Source organism: Megalobrama amblycephala, linkage group LG8 (genome assembly GCF_018812025.1).
Source record: "Megalobrama amblycephala isolate DHTTF-2021 linkage group LG8, ASM1881202v1, whole genome shotgun sequence".
NCBI lineage: Eukaryota > Metazoa > Chordata > Actinopteri > Cypriniformes > Xenocyprididae > Megalobrama > Megalobrama amblycephala.
Window position 1 is genome coordinate 895,395 of NC_063051.1, and position 15,367 is coordinate 910,761.

Consider the following 15,367-nt stretch of genomic DNA (forward strand, 5'->3'; position numbering starts at 1 on the left):
GCTGCGTGAGATTCTCCAGCTTTGTTGTTGTTGAGCTGTTAAAGCTCCGCCCTCTTCTGGAAAGCAGCAGCTCATTTGCATTTAAAGGGACACAGAGAAAAACAGTGTGTTTTTGCTCATACCCAAATAGGGGCAAATTTGACATGTTATAATAAATTATCTGTGGGATATTTTGAGCTGAAACTTCACAGACACATTCTGGAGACACCAGAGACTTATATTACATCTTGTGAAATGGGCATAATAGGTCCCCTTTAATTTATTGTTATTTTATGGCCAGATTTTGCGTCACGTCTGGCCGTAGCTGTATATCTTCAATGCCTCCCTCAAATATCACCGGCCATGATTTGAAATATCCAGGTAAGAAGGCATTTATCAAAACTTTATGGAGCTTATTCTTGACTTGTTTTTTTTTTTTTTTTTTTTTTTTTTTTAATGATTTACAGAGTGATTAACAATTAAGGTAAAGTGTGATTTAGCAGTAATAGAAGTAATGCTACAATAAACACTTAAAGTGATAAAAAAAACCCTCTACTGCTGTACTACTTCTAAACAGACACTAGAGGGAGGCATCAACCTTAATATGCATACTTGCTCTATTGGATAAAAGTCCTCAGGTGGATCAGATATTTTCTAACCAAACTGCATGCAAGATCATGTGGTACTTGTGAAAGTTGGCAGATATGTAATGCATTTACTGGTTTTACTTGTCATTTTGTGAAATATATTACAACTCTCAGTTTTGAATACAATATAAGCAATTTTTTTTTTTTTTTTTTACTCTTTAATATTTTGTTCCTCAGAATATTATAGGTATTTTGTCTTATTCCCACAATGGTGTCCAGACCATGTTGCATCAGAAAAAAACACAGTAACTTCATTTTTTTACAATCTCACAGTGATTATGATAAAGCTATCAGGAAGTAATGGAAAATATAACAGGAAATATACAATAGTTTTGAATTGTCCTCCTACTAGATGTGGTAATTGCTGACTCATAGAGAGATTATACTTAACATACCTTGGAGTAAGTGAATGACCTTTTAAAGATTACAAAATCTTCCACATTGCTGTCGTACAGTAAAGCAGCGTGAATGATAAGGAGAAAGCTGATAATACATAGATATAAATCATGGATGTAGGTTGGTTTGTGTGTAGGGTTTCTACAGGTTAAACCAGTTTCATTCAGTCCATCTGTGTAAACATTTATGTTCCATTTATGATTATTTTTATGATTATTTTTAAAGAAGTCTCTTCTGCTCACCAAGGCTGCATTCATTTGATCATAAATAAAGAAAAAAACATGAAATTGTGATGTTATTACAATTTAAAGGCACAATATGTACGATTTTGTAGATTAAAATACCAAAAAACGACAAGAGCAATATTGTAGACTTGTGCACTTACATTATCCCAAATGTTTCCAACAATTTTAAACCCAGATAAATCAGCAGTTTTAACCAGGACACGGAGTGTGTCATTTTGTCTCCTGTGAATGACACCATATCTGCATTACCCTCGATTTCCAGTAGAACCCATGGAATACGTATATTGGAATATATTATGCTTTATTAGACATGTGAGCAACTGTTTGGATACTTTTATTAATAGAAAACAAATCTTTGTTATATAGCTCAACACTGTTAATCTTATTGTTTGAATCACTTCTTTTCTTGATTTAACACAAGTACCATATTTTTTACCATGCCTCAGAGACAACACTATTTTGTCAAGTGGCTAAAATAGCATAATCAGAGAGAGCTTTTTCCATCATACACTATACGTGTTTTTAAATTAATTGCATGTCATTTCACAACACAAGTCATGCAGTTTTTATTAATATGACCTTGTAATATCAATCTAGATTATTGCAAAGTGCAACAAGTCTCTTATAGCAGCCACTGAACGAACGCATGTTATAACTTAACTTTCAACACACTCAAATGTATTTAGTATGATTGTTTTAACCATGCTTCATACCACAGTAACGTTAATAAAACTTTAATACATTAGCTCATACATGAACATGGTTTCTGGAGGTAAAGATGACAACTCCCATGATTCCAAGCTCATTCATGCCGTCATCAAGCTACGCTTCTGTTTTAAACAAGCAACCTCTAGTGGCGAAAATTACATATTGTGCCTTTAATATAACTGATTTCCTTTTTGAATATGTTGTAAAATGTAAATTATTCCTGCGATCAAAGCATCATTACTCTAGTCTTCAGTGTCACATGATCCTTCAGAAATCATTCTAATATGCTGATTTTCTGCTCAAGAAACATTTCTGATTATTATCAATGTTGAAAACAGTTGTGCTGCTTCATATTTTTGTGGAAACTATGATACATTTTTTCAGCATTTATTTGAGATATAATCTTTTGTAACATTATAAATGTCTTTACTGTCACTTTTGATTAATTTTATGTATTTTTGCATCCCTGTTAAATTAAATATTAGATTAATTTGTTGTTTTTTTTACTGGTTATACGTATTTGTTGCCATTTTGTATGTCTTTGTAATATAAGTGAACAACCTCACAGAATGTCTTCTTTCTGTAGAAACCTTTAGTTCTGTATGGACTGTTGCCCATTTCTTAACTCGGGATAAAGGGCTTCCAGCAGGTGAATGTCCCCATTAGTAATTTAGTTTGCAATGTGAGAAACATTAGAATTGTTTTTATTCTCTTTTTGTTAAATCAATGTCACTTCATGTGAGTCTTGATGCTAATTTCAGGATCTTAATAGTCCCAATGTTGAGCTTGTTGTTCTAGTTTGGCTTTGATGAAGTAAGAATCAAGTCTTACGTCAGCTCTAAGATAACCACATGCCATAATTCAGGAAAACTAATAAGACAAGAGCATGACAATTTAATTACAGGAACGCCATTCCATTTCAATCGCAGTAAAGCAAGAATAAAGATAAAAACATTCATTTTGGATGATTTATTCACTGCTTGACTTGAGTGACTATCGACATGGGTGGCAATCAGATATTTGACTCTATTGCATTGCTTTATTGGCGTAGTGAGTTTGTTTTTGCTCTGAGCCCACACAACACGAGGTGAATGACACTGGCATCAGGCCAAAGCAAAGGGACGTTGAGAAACTGGGGTTAAAGTTACAGTAGCTGCTGTTATATCACTTGGCAGTGTTTTTGTGTGCCTTTCTGTCAAAACATCAGGTTCATAGCTTGTGAAATACCAGAACATGATGACATTGTTGAATCTGTGTCAGTCCAGTGTCAGCTGACAGGCTCAGAGTGGCCAATTAACCCAAACACCCCCATCCACCCCATAAGCCCCCTGAGAACAGGTCGATTCTTCATACTGGAGTACGGCCAGCAGGGGGAAAAATAAATAAATAATAAAAAAATACTTAAGGGAAAAACAACAGTAATAGTAATAATAATAATAATATATTTTTAATATGACAAATTTTATTAATATTTTTATTTTATATTGTATAATTTATTTTGATTATATTTTACCTTATTATATTTTAAGAATGCTTGACATCAGTAAATAAATATATTAAAGAAAAATATACAATTTTCATATATATATATACCCCTTAAGCCCCCTGCGAACAGGACGATACATACTGGAGTACCTTAAGGTACATATTTGTTCTCTAAGGTACTAATATGTACCTTTTTGGAGTAACAAAAGGTACAAAAATGTCCTTTTAAAGGTACTGCCCCAGCGACAAGCTGTTGTACCCCTAAAGGTACAATTTTAAACCCTTTCTTTTCTGTGTGCATGTGAACTATGTTATCACCCAGCTTCAAACTGATAAATGCAACTATAAGGCATGAAGATATTGAGATATTATAAACATTAACATCATGATTTTCTGTTTTGTTTGGTGAATAAAACTATATAAATAAATTTGGATTTACTGGATATATCAGAAAATAAAACATATATAAATGTGAGTGATAAAAATAATTATATTTATTTTCTATAATTATTTTTATCACACACACACACACACACACACACACACACACACACACACACACACACACACACACAATTTTATATATTTAATTAAATAAATATACATATATTAAATATATAATACTGTAAAAATACAGTAAAAACAGTAATATTGTGAAATATTATTACAATTTAAAATAACTGTTTTCTATTCAAATATATTTGACAAAGTAATTTATTCCTGTGATCAAAGCTGAATTTTCAGCATCATTACTCCAGTCTTCAGTGTCACATGATCCTTCAGAAATCATTCTAATATGCTGATCTGCTGCTCAAGAAACATTTAATGTGTACAATTGTACAAAATATTTGTGTACAATATTTTTTTTCAGGATTATTTGATGAATAGAAAGTTCAAAAGAACAGTGTTTATCTGAAATCTAATCTTTTGTAACATTATAAATGTCTTTACTGCCACTTTTGATTGATTTAATGCATCCTTGCTGAATAAAAGTATTCATTTCTTTAATTTCTTTTCAAAAAAATAAAAATAAAAATTCTTACTGACCCCAAACTTTTGAACGGTAGTGTATAATGCTACAGAAGCTTTGTATTTCAGATAAATGCTGTTCTTTTGAACTTTCTATTCATCAAGGAATCCTGAAAAAAAAAAAAGTACACAACTGTTTTCAACATTGAAAATAATCATAAATGTTTCTTGAGCAGCAGATCAGCATATTAGAATGATTTCTGAAGGATCATGTGACACTGAAGACTGGAGTAATGATGCTGAAAATTCAGCTTTGCATCACAGGAATAAATTACTTTGTCAAATATATTTAAATAGTACACAGTTATTTTAAATAGTAATAATATTTCACAATATTACTGTTTTTTACTGTATTTTTAATGAAATAAATGTAGCCTTGGTGAGCAGACGAAACTTCTTTTAAAAACATTAAAAATCTTAGTGGTTCCAAACTTTTGGACTGTACTGTATATATATATATATATATATATATATATATATATATATATATATATATATATATATATATATATATATATGAAAATTATATCAAATAATATTAAATTATATATATATATATATATATATATATATATATATATATATAGTGTGTCTATGTGTTTGTGTAATATTAAAATAATATTATATTTATTTTTTATTTATTTTTAATAGTTCTTTTTATCACTTTCTTATATATCTTCTTATCTTCTTAAACCCTTTTTTTTTCTTTGTGCATTTTGTGACGATACAAACAATCACGCAGCTGAGATTTGCCATATAATATATATTACTTTATTTGTGTGTACTGTATATGTGTGTGTACTTATATATCAAACTTATATAGAGAGCTAAGTGATTACTCATTTAAAATGAATATATTTTCCCCTTTATTTAATCAACTTCAGCCTCTACTTTTGCAGAGAAATAATTATTATAGTCCTGATATATTGGCCTGATATAAAAGTTTTTTTTATATAGATCTGATCAGTGATGGTATCAAATATTAAAACCATGGTACACCATGTTATGGAATAATTATTATATTCAGATGGTGTTTAGGGTGCTTCAAAGTACACAGTGCACATCCAGAAAAACATACACTGTAAAAAATTATTTTCATGATTTATCATAACATTTTTTATTTTGTCAAAGCAACATAGATAATTAATGTATTTCAGATAACATCTTATTTTGAGTTTCTGTTGATTAAACCAATCACCTTTGTTGTATTAATTTTTAGAGTCATGTCAATGAACTCAGTAAACCAACAATTCTTTTTTTTTTACAGTTTAGTAATACCGTGGTACTTTTCTGTAAGTGAGTGCAAAGTATTTTTAATGTGGCACACACAATGAATTCAGTTTATTTCAGACCACAGCATGACATCTGCACTTTTTATTAAGAACAAAAGTGGTTTGTGGTGAACAATATCCAGTGAATTTCTAGATTGTCTTGATTTGCTTTTCAACAGTCACATTGTTTTCTCACCACTCATACAGACATACATTAAACATAAATATATATTATTGAGTATATAAATAGAATGTTACATTTATGTTTTATATGACATATATGTACATTTCTACACAGCATTAAAAAAAAGAATTTTACATAATACTGTACATGGAATGATTTCAGTACAAAACAATATTGCATAGAAAATTTACCATCTCTACATAATAATTTTAACATTTTAGTAAAATATATTTACTGTAGTAATATAGTAGGTAGCAGCAATTATGAGAAAACCTTAAATATTTAATTTCCATAAAGTAAATAAATAGAATAATCATATTTTCTACTGTATGTATACTAATAGTTTGAGGTATTTTTGAAGTGTGAGACTGATACATTCTGTATGGGTTAGCAGCAATATAAAGGTCTCGTCATATGTCTGATCCATTGTTATGGAGTCATCCGTTCAGGTTAGTAGTGGTACATGGCATCTGCAAAGACAAAAAAAACAGGTTTTAAAATACAATAGAAGATCCTCTCCATTCTTCAAACCTCTGCTAATATCTTTATGGTCTTGAATGAAATGTTCATCATTTCCGTACCTCATCGGGGGATAAACGCCACTGGAAGCTCTCGACTGGGAACCAGAGTTCCTGAATGCAGCGCTTCCACCGGCTCATAGTCTGTGGCCACAATCTCGTAGTCACGTAGTATCTGTGATAAAGAGCATATGAATCATTTGGACTAGGTGAAGATAATACATTAATATACAAGACCTACTAGAAGTACTGGTAATCGTTTAATGCACAGCTACACTGGAAACTTAACTTACCCAACAAAGACTCAGTTGGATCTGTAACTCAGCGAGACGTCGGCCGATGCACATCCTCTTTCCTATCCCAAAGGGCACATGGGCGAAAGGGTTGATGGAGCTTTTATCTTGAAGCCAGCGTTCTGGTCTGAACTGCTTCCCGTTGTCAAAATACTCCTCGTTTGAACCGATAGCCTGACTGTTGATCATCAGGATGGTCTGAGAACATAAAGAAATAGGGTTAAATAAATACAACGCACCAAAATTTCATCTCAAGAACTGCTAAATATGAATTCAATCATGTGCAATGCATAAAATGTCTATAAAACTAACATCACATTTAACATAGATTATATGATAAATTTACAGCAAAATCTACACTCTAAAAAATAGCTGTAAAAAACTAAACAAATTTAAACAGTAAAATACAGTTTTCCATTGAAACAGTAATATACCGTAAAAACAATGCATTCTGGGTAACTATATTTGTCGTTAAATTACAAATATTACCCATTTTTTAAGGTATATTACTTCTGTATATTACAAAACATTCTGTATATTACAATGCATTCTGGGTAATATTATTTGTCGTTTTCAACAAGTAGCCTTTTTCTCGAAAAATAGCTGTAAAAAATGAAACAGATTTACACAGTACAATACAGTTTTCCATAGAAACAATGCATTCTGGGTAATTTTATTTGTCATTTCGAGATAGTAACCTATAGGCTACTTTCTCGAAAATAACAAAGATTACCTAGAATGCATTGTTTTTACAGTATATTACTTCTGTTTATTACAATACATTCTGTATATTACAATGCATTCTGGGTAATATAATTTGTCGTTTTCAACAAGTAGCCTTTTTCTCGAAAAATAGCTGTAAAAAATGAAACAATAAAAATACAGTTTTCTATAGAAACAATGCACTCTGGGTAAATTTATTTGTCATTTCGAGATAGTAACCTATAGGCTACATTCTCGAAAATAACAAAGATTGCCTAGAATGCATTGTTTTTACAGTATATTACTTCTGTATATTACAATACATTCTGTATATTACAATGCATCCTGGGTAATATTATTTGTCGTTGAAAATGACAAATATTACCCAGAATGCATTCTTTTAACGGTATATTACTGTTTTGATAGAAAATCCTATTTTACTGTGTAAATTTGTTTTGTTTTTACAGCTATTTTTTAGAGTGGTAAAATACCGTTTTCCATTGAAACAGTAATATCGTGTAAAAACAATGCATTCTGGGTCATTTTATTTGTCGTTAAACAACAAATATTACCCAGAATGCATTGTTTTTACGGTATATTACTGTTTTGATAGAAAATCCTATTTTACTGTGTAAATTTGTTTTGTTTTTACAGCTATTTTTTAGAGTGGTAAAATACCGTTTTCCATTGAAACAGTAATATCATGTAAAAACAATGCATTCTGGGTCATTTTATTTGTCGTTAAACAACAAATATTACCCAGAATGCATTGTTTTTACGTTATATTACTATTTTGAGGGAAAATCCTATTTTACTGTGTAAATTTGTTTAATTTTTACAGCTATTTTTTTAGCTTGGTAAAATACCGTTTTCCATCAAAACAGTAATATCATGTAAAAACAATGCATTCTGGGTCATTTTATTTGTCATTAAACAACAATTATTACCCAGAATGCATTGTTTTTACGCAATTACCCATATATATATATAAGATGTTAACATCAAACTCTATTGCGATCAATTGTGTGTCAATTCTCTCGTGCTTTATAAGAGGAGCATTTTTGCTGCTAATGTAGATCTTTTCAAACCAGCCGCTTATGAACTCTTATTTCTGTTAAGATGCTGTTTTAGAAGGTAGCTGCCTTCGAGTTAGACGGTAGACATCAAGACCGCTCGCTAGGTTTTGGATCAGAGTTCATATAGGGACAGTAGTGAGCAGGTCCGCTAATAATGAAATACTCACTCCTTTAGGCAGAGTATAATCACCCAGCACGGTGTCCTTGTCTAAGGTACGGCTGGTGAACGGCACAGATGGTGAAACTCTGTAGAAATAAAAAAACAACAATGAACTTCTTACTGTTGAGATTTACAGAGAATTTCCATTTTTTGCATGCGTGAGTGTGTAAGCTGAAAGGTATGAGGCACGTTATGGCGCTAATGGAGGTCAAGGCTAGATAATCCCACAAATACACCATCTACATTCTCGGCACATGCTTCAGCATTATCCTTCTTTAATGTATGAAGACATGTCTTCCTCTAACGCATGACTGACGCCTGGAACATGAAAGTGTGAGGGCATAAACATGACTTCCATGTGCTTTCGGATTCCAGTCGGGACTATTATGTCACCTGACTGGATCTGGTAATGACCAGCCTAATCTGCCGGTCTATTAGAAATGATCATGCATCACCTCATATGAACCTTTTACAGCTGATACTACAAATTTATCAGAAGAGTGCTGGGATAAAATAAAGAGGGTTTTTACAGTGATGCCATAGAAGAACTATATTTGGTTCCCCAAAGAACCTTTTTAGTAAACCGTTCTTAAAAGAATAATTTTTAGTGTGAAGAACCTTTTAATAATCTAAAGAACATGTTGTGCAATGATGCCATAGAAGAACCATTTTGGGTTCCTCAAAGAACCTTTCAGTGAACAGTTCTTAAACAAACCAAAATCTAAAGAACCTTTTATCCAGTATAAAAACCTTTTGTTTAATGGAAAGGTTCCATGGATGTTAAAGGTTCTTCATGGAACCATCAATGCCAATAAGGAACCTTTATTTTTAACAGCGTTAGAACAATTTTGAGTTCCCTAAAGAACTTTTCAGTGAGCAGTTCTTAAAAGAATAATTTTTTTCTTAGAGTGAAGAACAATTCAATAATCTACAGAACCCTTTTCCACTATAATGGACATTCCGTGGAATAGGAAGGATCCATGGATGTTAAAGGTTCTTGATGGATGATGCCAATAAAGAACCAGAATTTTTAAGGGTGTAAGAACCATTCTGGGTTCTCCAAATAATTTTCCAAAAACTTTTGTGCAATGGAAAGATTCCGCACTCTTAAGAATAAAGGTTCTTTACTGGCATTGATGGTTCCATCAAGAACCTTTAACGCCCATGGAACCTTTCCATTCCACAAATGGTTCTTTATAGTGGAAAAGGGTTCTTTCGATTAAAAAAAAAGGTTGTTTTAAGAACTGTTCACTGAAAGGTTCTTTGGGGAACCAAAAGCAGTTCATCTATGGCAAACCTCTGGAACCTATTTGGGTTGGCATGCTCACCTCATGGACTCCTTCAGGCAGGCTTTGAGGTAGGGCATGTTCTTGATGTGCTCGGCACGAGGCGTTTGCCCAGCAGGCACCACGTCTTGGATCTCCTTCAGAAGTTTTCCTTGGGCGCAGGGGTTACGGGAGAGGTTGAAAATAACCCACAACATGCTATTAGCAGTCTGCAAGAGGAAAACAAGAAGGATTTGCTTGGTCAATCAGGGCCACACTGTACAATGTTCCTCTAGCGGAACAATTAACGGAGCGCTACGCCCGCCTTGCCTCATTCTTCTGACTTATGTGCTTGAGTGAACTAAGCCTGGATAAGAGCAGAACAAAGACGAGTTAAATCAACTGTTTTTTTAGTTCGCTCGCGTGTGACTCGAAAACAAGTTCGCTGAAAAACAAGTTTGTTTGTCTGGGATTGTGAAAGTGCGTCTGTGTTATGAAAGCGTACCGTCTCCACTCCTCCGACCTGAAGTTCTGTTGTGGCGGCGTACAGCTCCTTCTTGGTGAGGTGGCTCTGGTGGTAGATGTCGCAGAGGAAGTCGTCCGCTTTGCCATTTGAGTGCCTCTTCAGATTCTTGTCAATGTAAAGTTTAGCTGTAAAGATGATAGATTGCATGATTAATTCATGATATTTCTGATGAAACATTTTTATAAAAGTGTGTGCATTCAAAAATGTAAGTGAATAAAAGATGCTATTTGCTCAATAATATTTACAGTAAATGCATGATTTTATTTAATGATGTCCTTTATTGAAAGTTATGTTCACTAAAGCTGCATCTATGTGATAGAAAATACAGTAAAATAGAAATAATGTAAGAACTTGAATATATTCTAAAATGCAATTTATTCATGTGATCAAAGCTGAATTTTCTTCAGTGTCACATGATCCTTCAGAAATCATTCTAATATGCTGATTTGCTGTTCGAGAAACATTTCACTGTCAAAAAGATCCACCTATTTTAACTTAAAAAGTTCAGTTGCTGCCTTATATTTTTCAAATTGACTCATTTCAACTTAAATGATATTAAACTGTGCAAAAATAAACAAGTACATTTGATAAGTTAAAGTAATGTCAAAACATAAGTTGCCATGACTTACTGATCATATCATTTTTTACAGTATTCATTTTATTATGCATGTTGAAAACAGCTATTTGAAATGTAAATCTTTTGTAGAAATGCAAAAGTCACTTTTAATCAATTTAATGCATATTTTAAATATAAAAATTTTGTTATATGTAATTTTTTATTATTTCTTCTATATATTCATATTAGTCCATTTTAAATGAACTTTGAATTAACTTATAACAGTGATTTAAACTTGTTCAATTCTGTTTTTCTTTATTTATGTCTATGCAAAGCACTTTTTTAATCATCATAGTGAAATTTTTTATTTAACTTTGCATTCATAATAATCATTTTATTTCAGGTGTATTATGTATTTGTATTGTGTTTATATATTTGTTTAAAATTACAAATTCTGAGGAATATGTATGTGTACTTAAATTTAAATAACTAATTGTTAATTAAAACTGGTATGGTATTAGCATTTTTGTCTTAATGGCAGGCCTACGTGTGTGGGACAACCCTACTTGAACTTGTCCAGCACGTGCTGCTGTTGTTTGACGCAGGAAAGACGAAATATTTCTTAATGTGTGGCAGGTGTCTGTCAGCGAGCGGCCGCTAATGGAGCAACAGCAGCACAACAAACTGTGAGTAATTCAGCCTCGCGTCAACATTCCTGCCCGCCTCTCCCTCCCTCCCTGCTGCTAGTACAAATATTTGGCTGGATTCTCTTGCACTTAGGTCACCGCGTTTACTACCGCAGTTTACTCTCTCTCTCTCTCTCTCTCTCTCTCTCTCTCCTGCTGTGTGCACGGATCTGCTTTGGAGAGTCGAGGCAGAAAGCCGTAAGTTCATGTGTCATCACCTGACTGGAAATGTGCTTTGAACACCTTTATGGGTCACACGTCATCTGATAAAGGAACTCTTTAGTACCTGTGCTAAAAATACGGTCCCAAGCCGCTGTGTGGTCTTTCCATGTTTTCGTATTCAGGTTCCTGTGAAGCTCCACGGGCGTCACCATCATTGTTCCAAAGGTGCTCATCATCTGAAAGTGAGAAAACACCATCTGTTTTTCAACTGCATCTTTGCATTTCTAACACCTCAAATGCAGCTAAGGAGAAGTAGATGAAGGTTTATCATAGACCCTCACTGTATTGGGTCAATTTACCGTTTTGATCGCGGTGATGAAATCCATGGCCTCCTCGCTGACACGGTCTTGCAAGAGCCCAAAACGTTTGTCGTAAAGCACATAGCAAATGGCTATAAGAACAAAAGAGGAAGAAACATTAAATGCATTTCATTAAAGCAATGCAGAATGCTATTTGTGGCAAGTGCTGCATGAAGACTCACTTTCAAAGGACCACTTGTTCAGTTCAAAATACAAATCATTGATCTTCCCATCGACATGGGCTCTTCCGATCCTCTTTATCAAATCAGCTGAAACCTTTCCATAAAGACAACGAGCAGTCACTCATATGTTTCATGAATGATACAGTACGTGAACTGATGTTTATGAAGCAGAACTCACTTCATTGATTTTCCCGTCCAGTTTCATGACTTCGGTTGGTTTCATGAGTTTCTGCTGGAAAGCGCTGCGCACCCGCTGCCAGTCCTTCCCCTCCCTGCAAATGCATGAGTTTAAAATACCCGAAATGTCATGGAATAACCAATAAAATCTTGTAACGGAAGCAGAATATTTACAGTATGAGCAGCCCGTAAGCCTCGTCCCGCATGTCTCTGTAGGCTTTCCATGGTTTGATCTCCAGTCTCTGAGGATAGCTGCCCTCTTTCCTGTAAAGAGCCTCCAATAAACATGGAGAACCAATGTGAACCGACTCAAAAGAGCCCAGCTTCATCCGGAAGATCTTCCCAAACTTCTTATGGTAATCGATCTGAGGTTAAAAAGATAAAAGAACAGAGAAGAGAAACTTAAAACAGAGGAAATGGAAATGTACAGGTACACATGACTATATATATATATATATATATATATATATATATATATATATATATATATATATATATATATATATATTGGTACTGTCAAACGATTAATCACTTATATTTTGGTTGCAATTAATAGTGAGATATATATATATGACTTTGGACAGGTTTATTTATATACTGTAGCACATTTTATATGCAGATGTAGAGATTCAAATTGCTCTGAATAAGCATAAATAACATCAGAAAAAAAAAGTTAAATTAAGTTAATATTAATTTATAGTATATATATAAATAAGAAAAATATAAATGAAAAGCCCACACAAATTTATATAAAATCTTATTTAAATAAAATAAAAAATATTATTATTATTATTATTAATAAAGTAAAAGCTTTTTATAGTCATTTCATAAACATTTTGATTCAAATTACTTTAAATAGGCATAAACATATATATATATATATATATATATATATATATATATATATATATATATATATATATAATTTGACTAAAAATAATAAAAAAATAAATAAATATGGAATTTTAAAAGTTCATTTAAAATCATTAAAATAAATAAGTACATAAATGAAAATAAAATAATAGTTTTATAATGCACATTTATAAAGAAGTTCATACCAGCGCCTCGTGTTGTCTTTTTAAGCCTCCTTTCCGAAGCAGCTCGATGAGGCTGCCGAACAGCGGCCAGTTGGTTGGTCCAGGAATGGAGTCGAGACTGTGCGCGCAGGGCGCGCTCCCGGCAGCATCCTTCGAGTCCAGAACGCACACGGAGGATGTGGGCTTGCAGTGCTGAATCCCCACAGACTTCTTCTTCAGCATCTCCAGAATCTGAGGACCTTTTTGGATATGCGCTCTCATCTTGACGCGTGCGTAAAACAACGTGCGTAAAAGTGTCAGTGGAGTTTCTCTTAAATGGCACTATATATATACTCGCGGCTGTGTTTATCTCGGTCGGACGCGGCGACCAATCAGGAATCATGTGTGGAAGTCGAGCCCACCATTCATTTATGGATCTACGTTGGTGAGTGCATGACCCCTCATAGACCGAGGAAGTGCCCTCAAACGCGCTTAATAAATAAACATAACGGAGGTGAGGCGGTTCGCTTTGAGCTGCCCTTAACTCCTCTCTCTGAGTCAACACTGAGACCACGCGACGCCACTTTGCGCAAATATTTACTCAGTAGCTCCTGTGCGCGCGCTCGTGGCCAAAGGCGATCGGGTTGTTTGAACAGTAAGTGCGATGGTGCCTTAGAACATTTCGAGGTGGAATTTCATTGATGGCATCTCACATTTAATCATCGTTGAGCATCATTATGCATACGTGCGTTTTGCACATTTAAAGTATAGCTATATCAGGATAGTTGATAAATAACATGGATGGATGTCCATGAACATCACGATTTTAGATTAACAAGTCGCATTATGTGTATGAGAGGAAATGCATATTCATATAAATTACACATATTCAACAAGTATTCACAAGTATTCAATGAATGTGATGTCACGAAGAATTATAGAATAATAAAACATAAGAATTATAGCATTTTAACCATTATTAGAACAAATATAGCATGTTTTATGCAACTGTAGAGATTTAAAGTGGTCTAAATAACCATAAATATTGAAAAAATAATGCAATAAAATAAAAAGGAATAAATAAGTCAATTTAAAATCATTCAAATAAATAAGGACATAAATGAAAATAAAATAATTGTTTTATAATGCATAATAACAGATATGCATATGTCCATGAACTTCAAGATTTTACATTGAAAAGTAGTAAAGGAAGTGCATATCCATAAAGAGTACAAATATTAAGTATTCAGTGAATATGTTGTCATGAAGACGGCATGCATAATAATTATAGACAGATAAAAAAGTGAATTATAGCATCTTTCACCACAGGGCACAGCTGAAATTGCATGTAAACTGCACTTTAACGAGCGTATTTGGCTACAAAGTTTGTTTAGCATTGTAGATTTCTGTAAGGGTCGTGCAGCCGAGCCATGTTGTTAATGTGTGTATCGTATGACCCGAGAGCAGGTTTGAGTATAAAATTAGCCGAGAGAAGCGTGTTGCCCAGTACCCAGTGTACATGATGCAAAAACATCATCTTACATCTGAACTCAAGCCTCTCTGGTAATCCCACGCTCATGATAGTTTAGTATAGTTTTACAAAAGTACAGATATGCGGTACAGTAAACATGTTGACTCATAGCACACATAGATCTTGTTTAAATAACCTTGAACCCTCTGCAGAGCTTGCTGTGCTGCCGTAACATTTAACAAGATCGAGTCCACAAAACACACAGAGAACAGAT

The 15,367-nt window shown here is 33.3% G+C and overlaps 1 protein-coding gene across 1 annotated transcript; it reads right to left on the reverse strand.

Moving 5' to 3' along the window:
- Positions 1-5,848: 5,848 nt before the first annotated feature.
- LOC125273354 (1,25-dihydroxyvitamin D(3) 24-hydroxylase, mitochondrial) lies at positions 5,849-14,002 on the reverse strand. Its single transcript, XM_048198614.1, has 12 exons — positions 13,665-14,002; positions 12,781-12,971; positions 12,608-12,701; positions 12,430-12,523; positions 12,248-12,339; positions 12,013-12,124; positions 10,464-10,609; positions 10,022-10,188; positions 8,701-8,779; positions 6,756-6,953; positions 6,526-6,637; positions 5,849-6,414 (listed from the first exon to the last, which is right to left on the reverse strand). Exons 1-11 carry the CDS (start codon positions 13,902-13,904, stop codon positions 6,527-6,529), a joined length of 1,524 nt encoding a protein of 507 aa, XP_048054571.1. The 5' UTR covers positions 13,905-14,002; the 3' UTR covers positions 5,849-6,414; position 6,526.
- Between the last annotated feature and the right edge of the window lie 1,365 nt (positions 14,003-15,367).

Excerpts from the sequence above, each read along its gene's own strand:
- LOC125273354 (XM_048198614.1), bottom strand. The coding sequence starts at position 13,904 with ATGAGAGCGCATATCCAAAAAGGTCCTCAGATTCTGGAGATGCTGAAG. Across the intron at positions 12,340-12,429 it reads GAACAAGTGGTCCTTTGAAA|CCATTTGCTATGTGCTTTAC; the intron begins GTGAGTCTTCAT and ends TTGTTCTTATAG. Across the intron at positions 12,125-12,247 it reads TCATCACCGCGATCAAAACG|ATGATGAGCACCTTTGGAAC; the intron begins GTAAATTGACCC and ends TCTCACTTTCAG.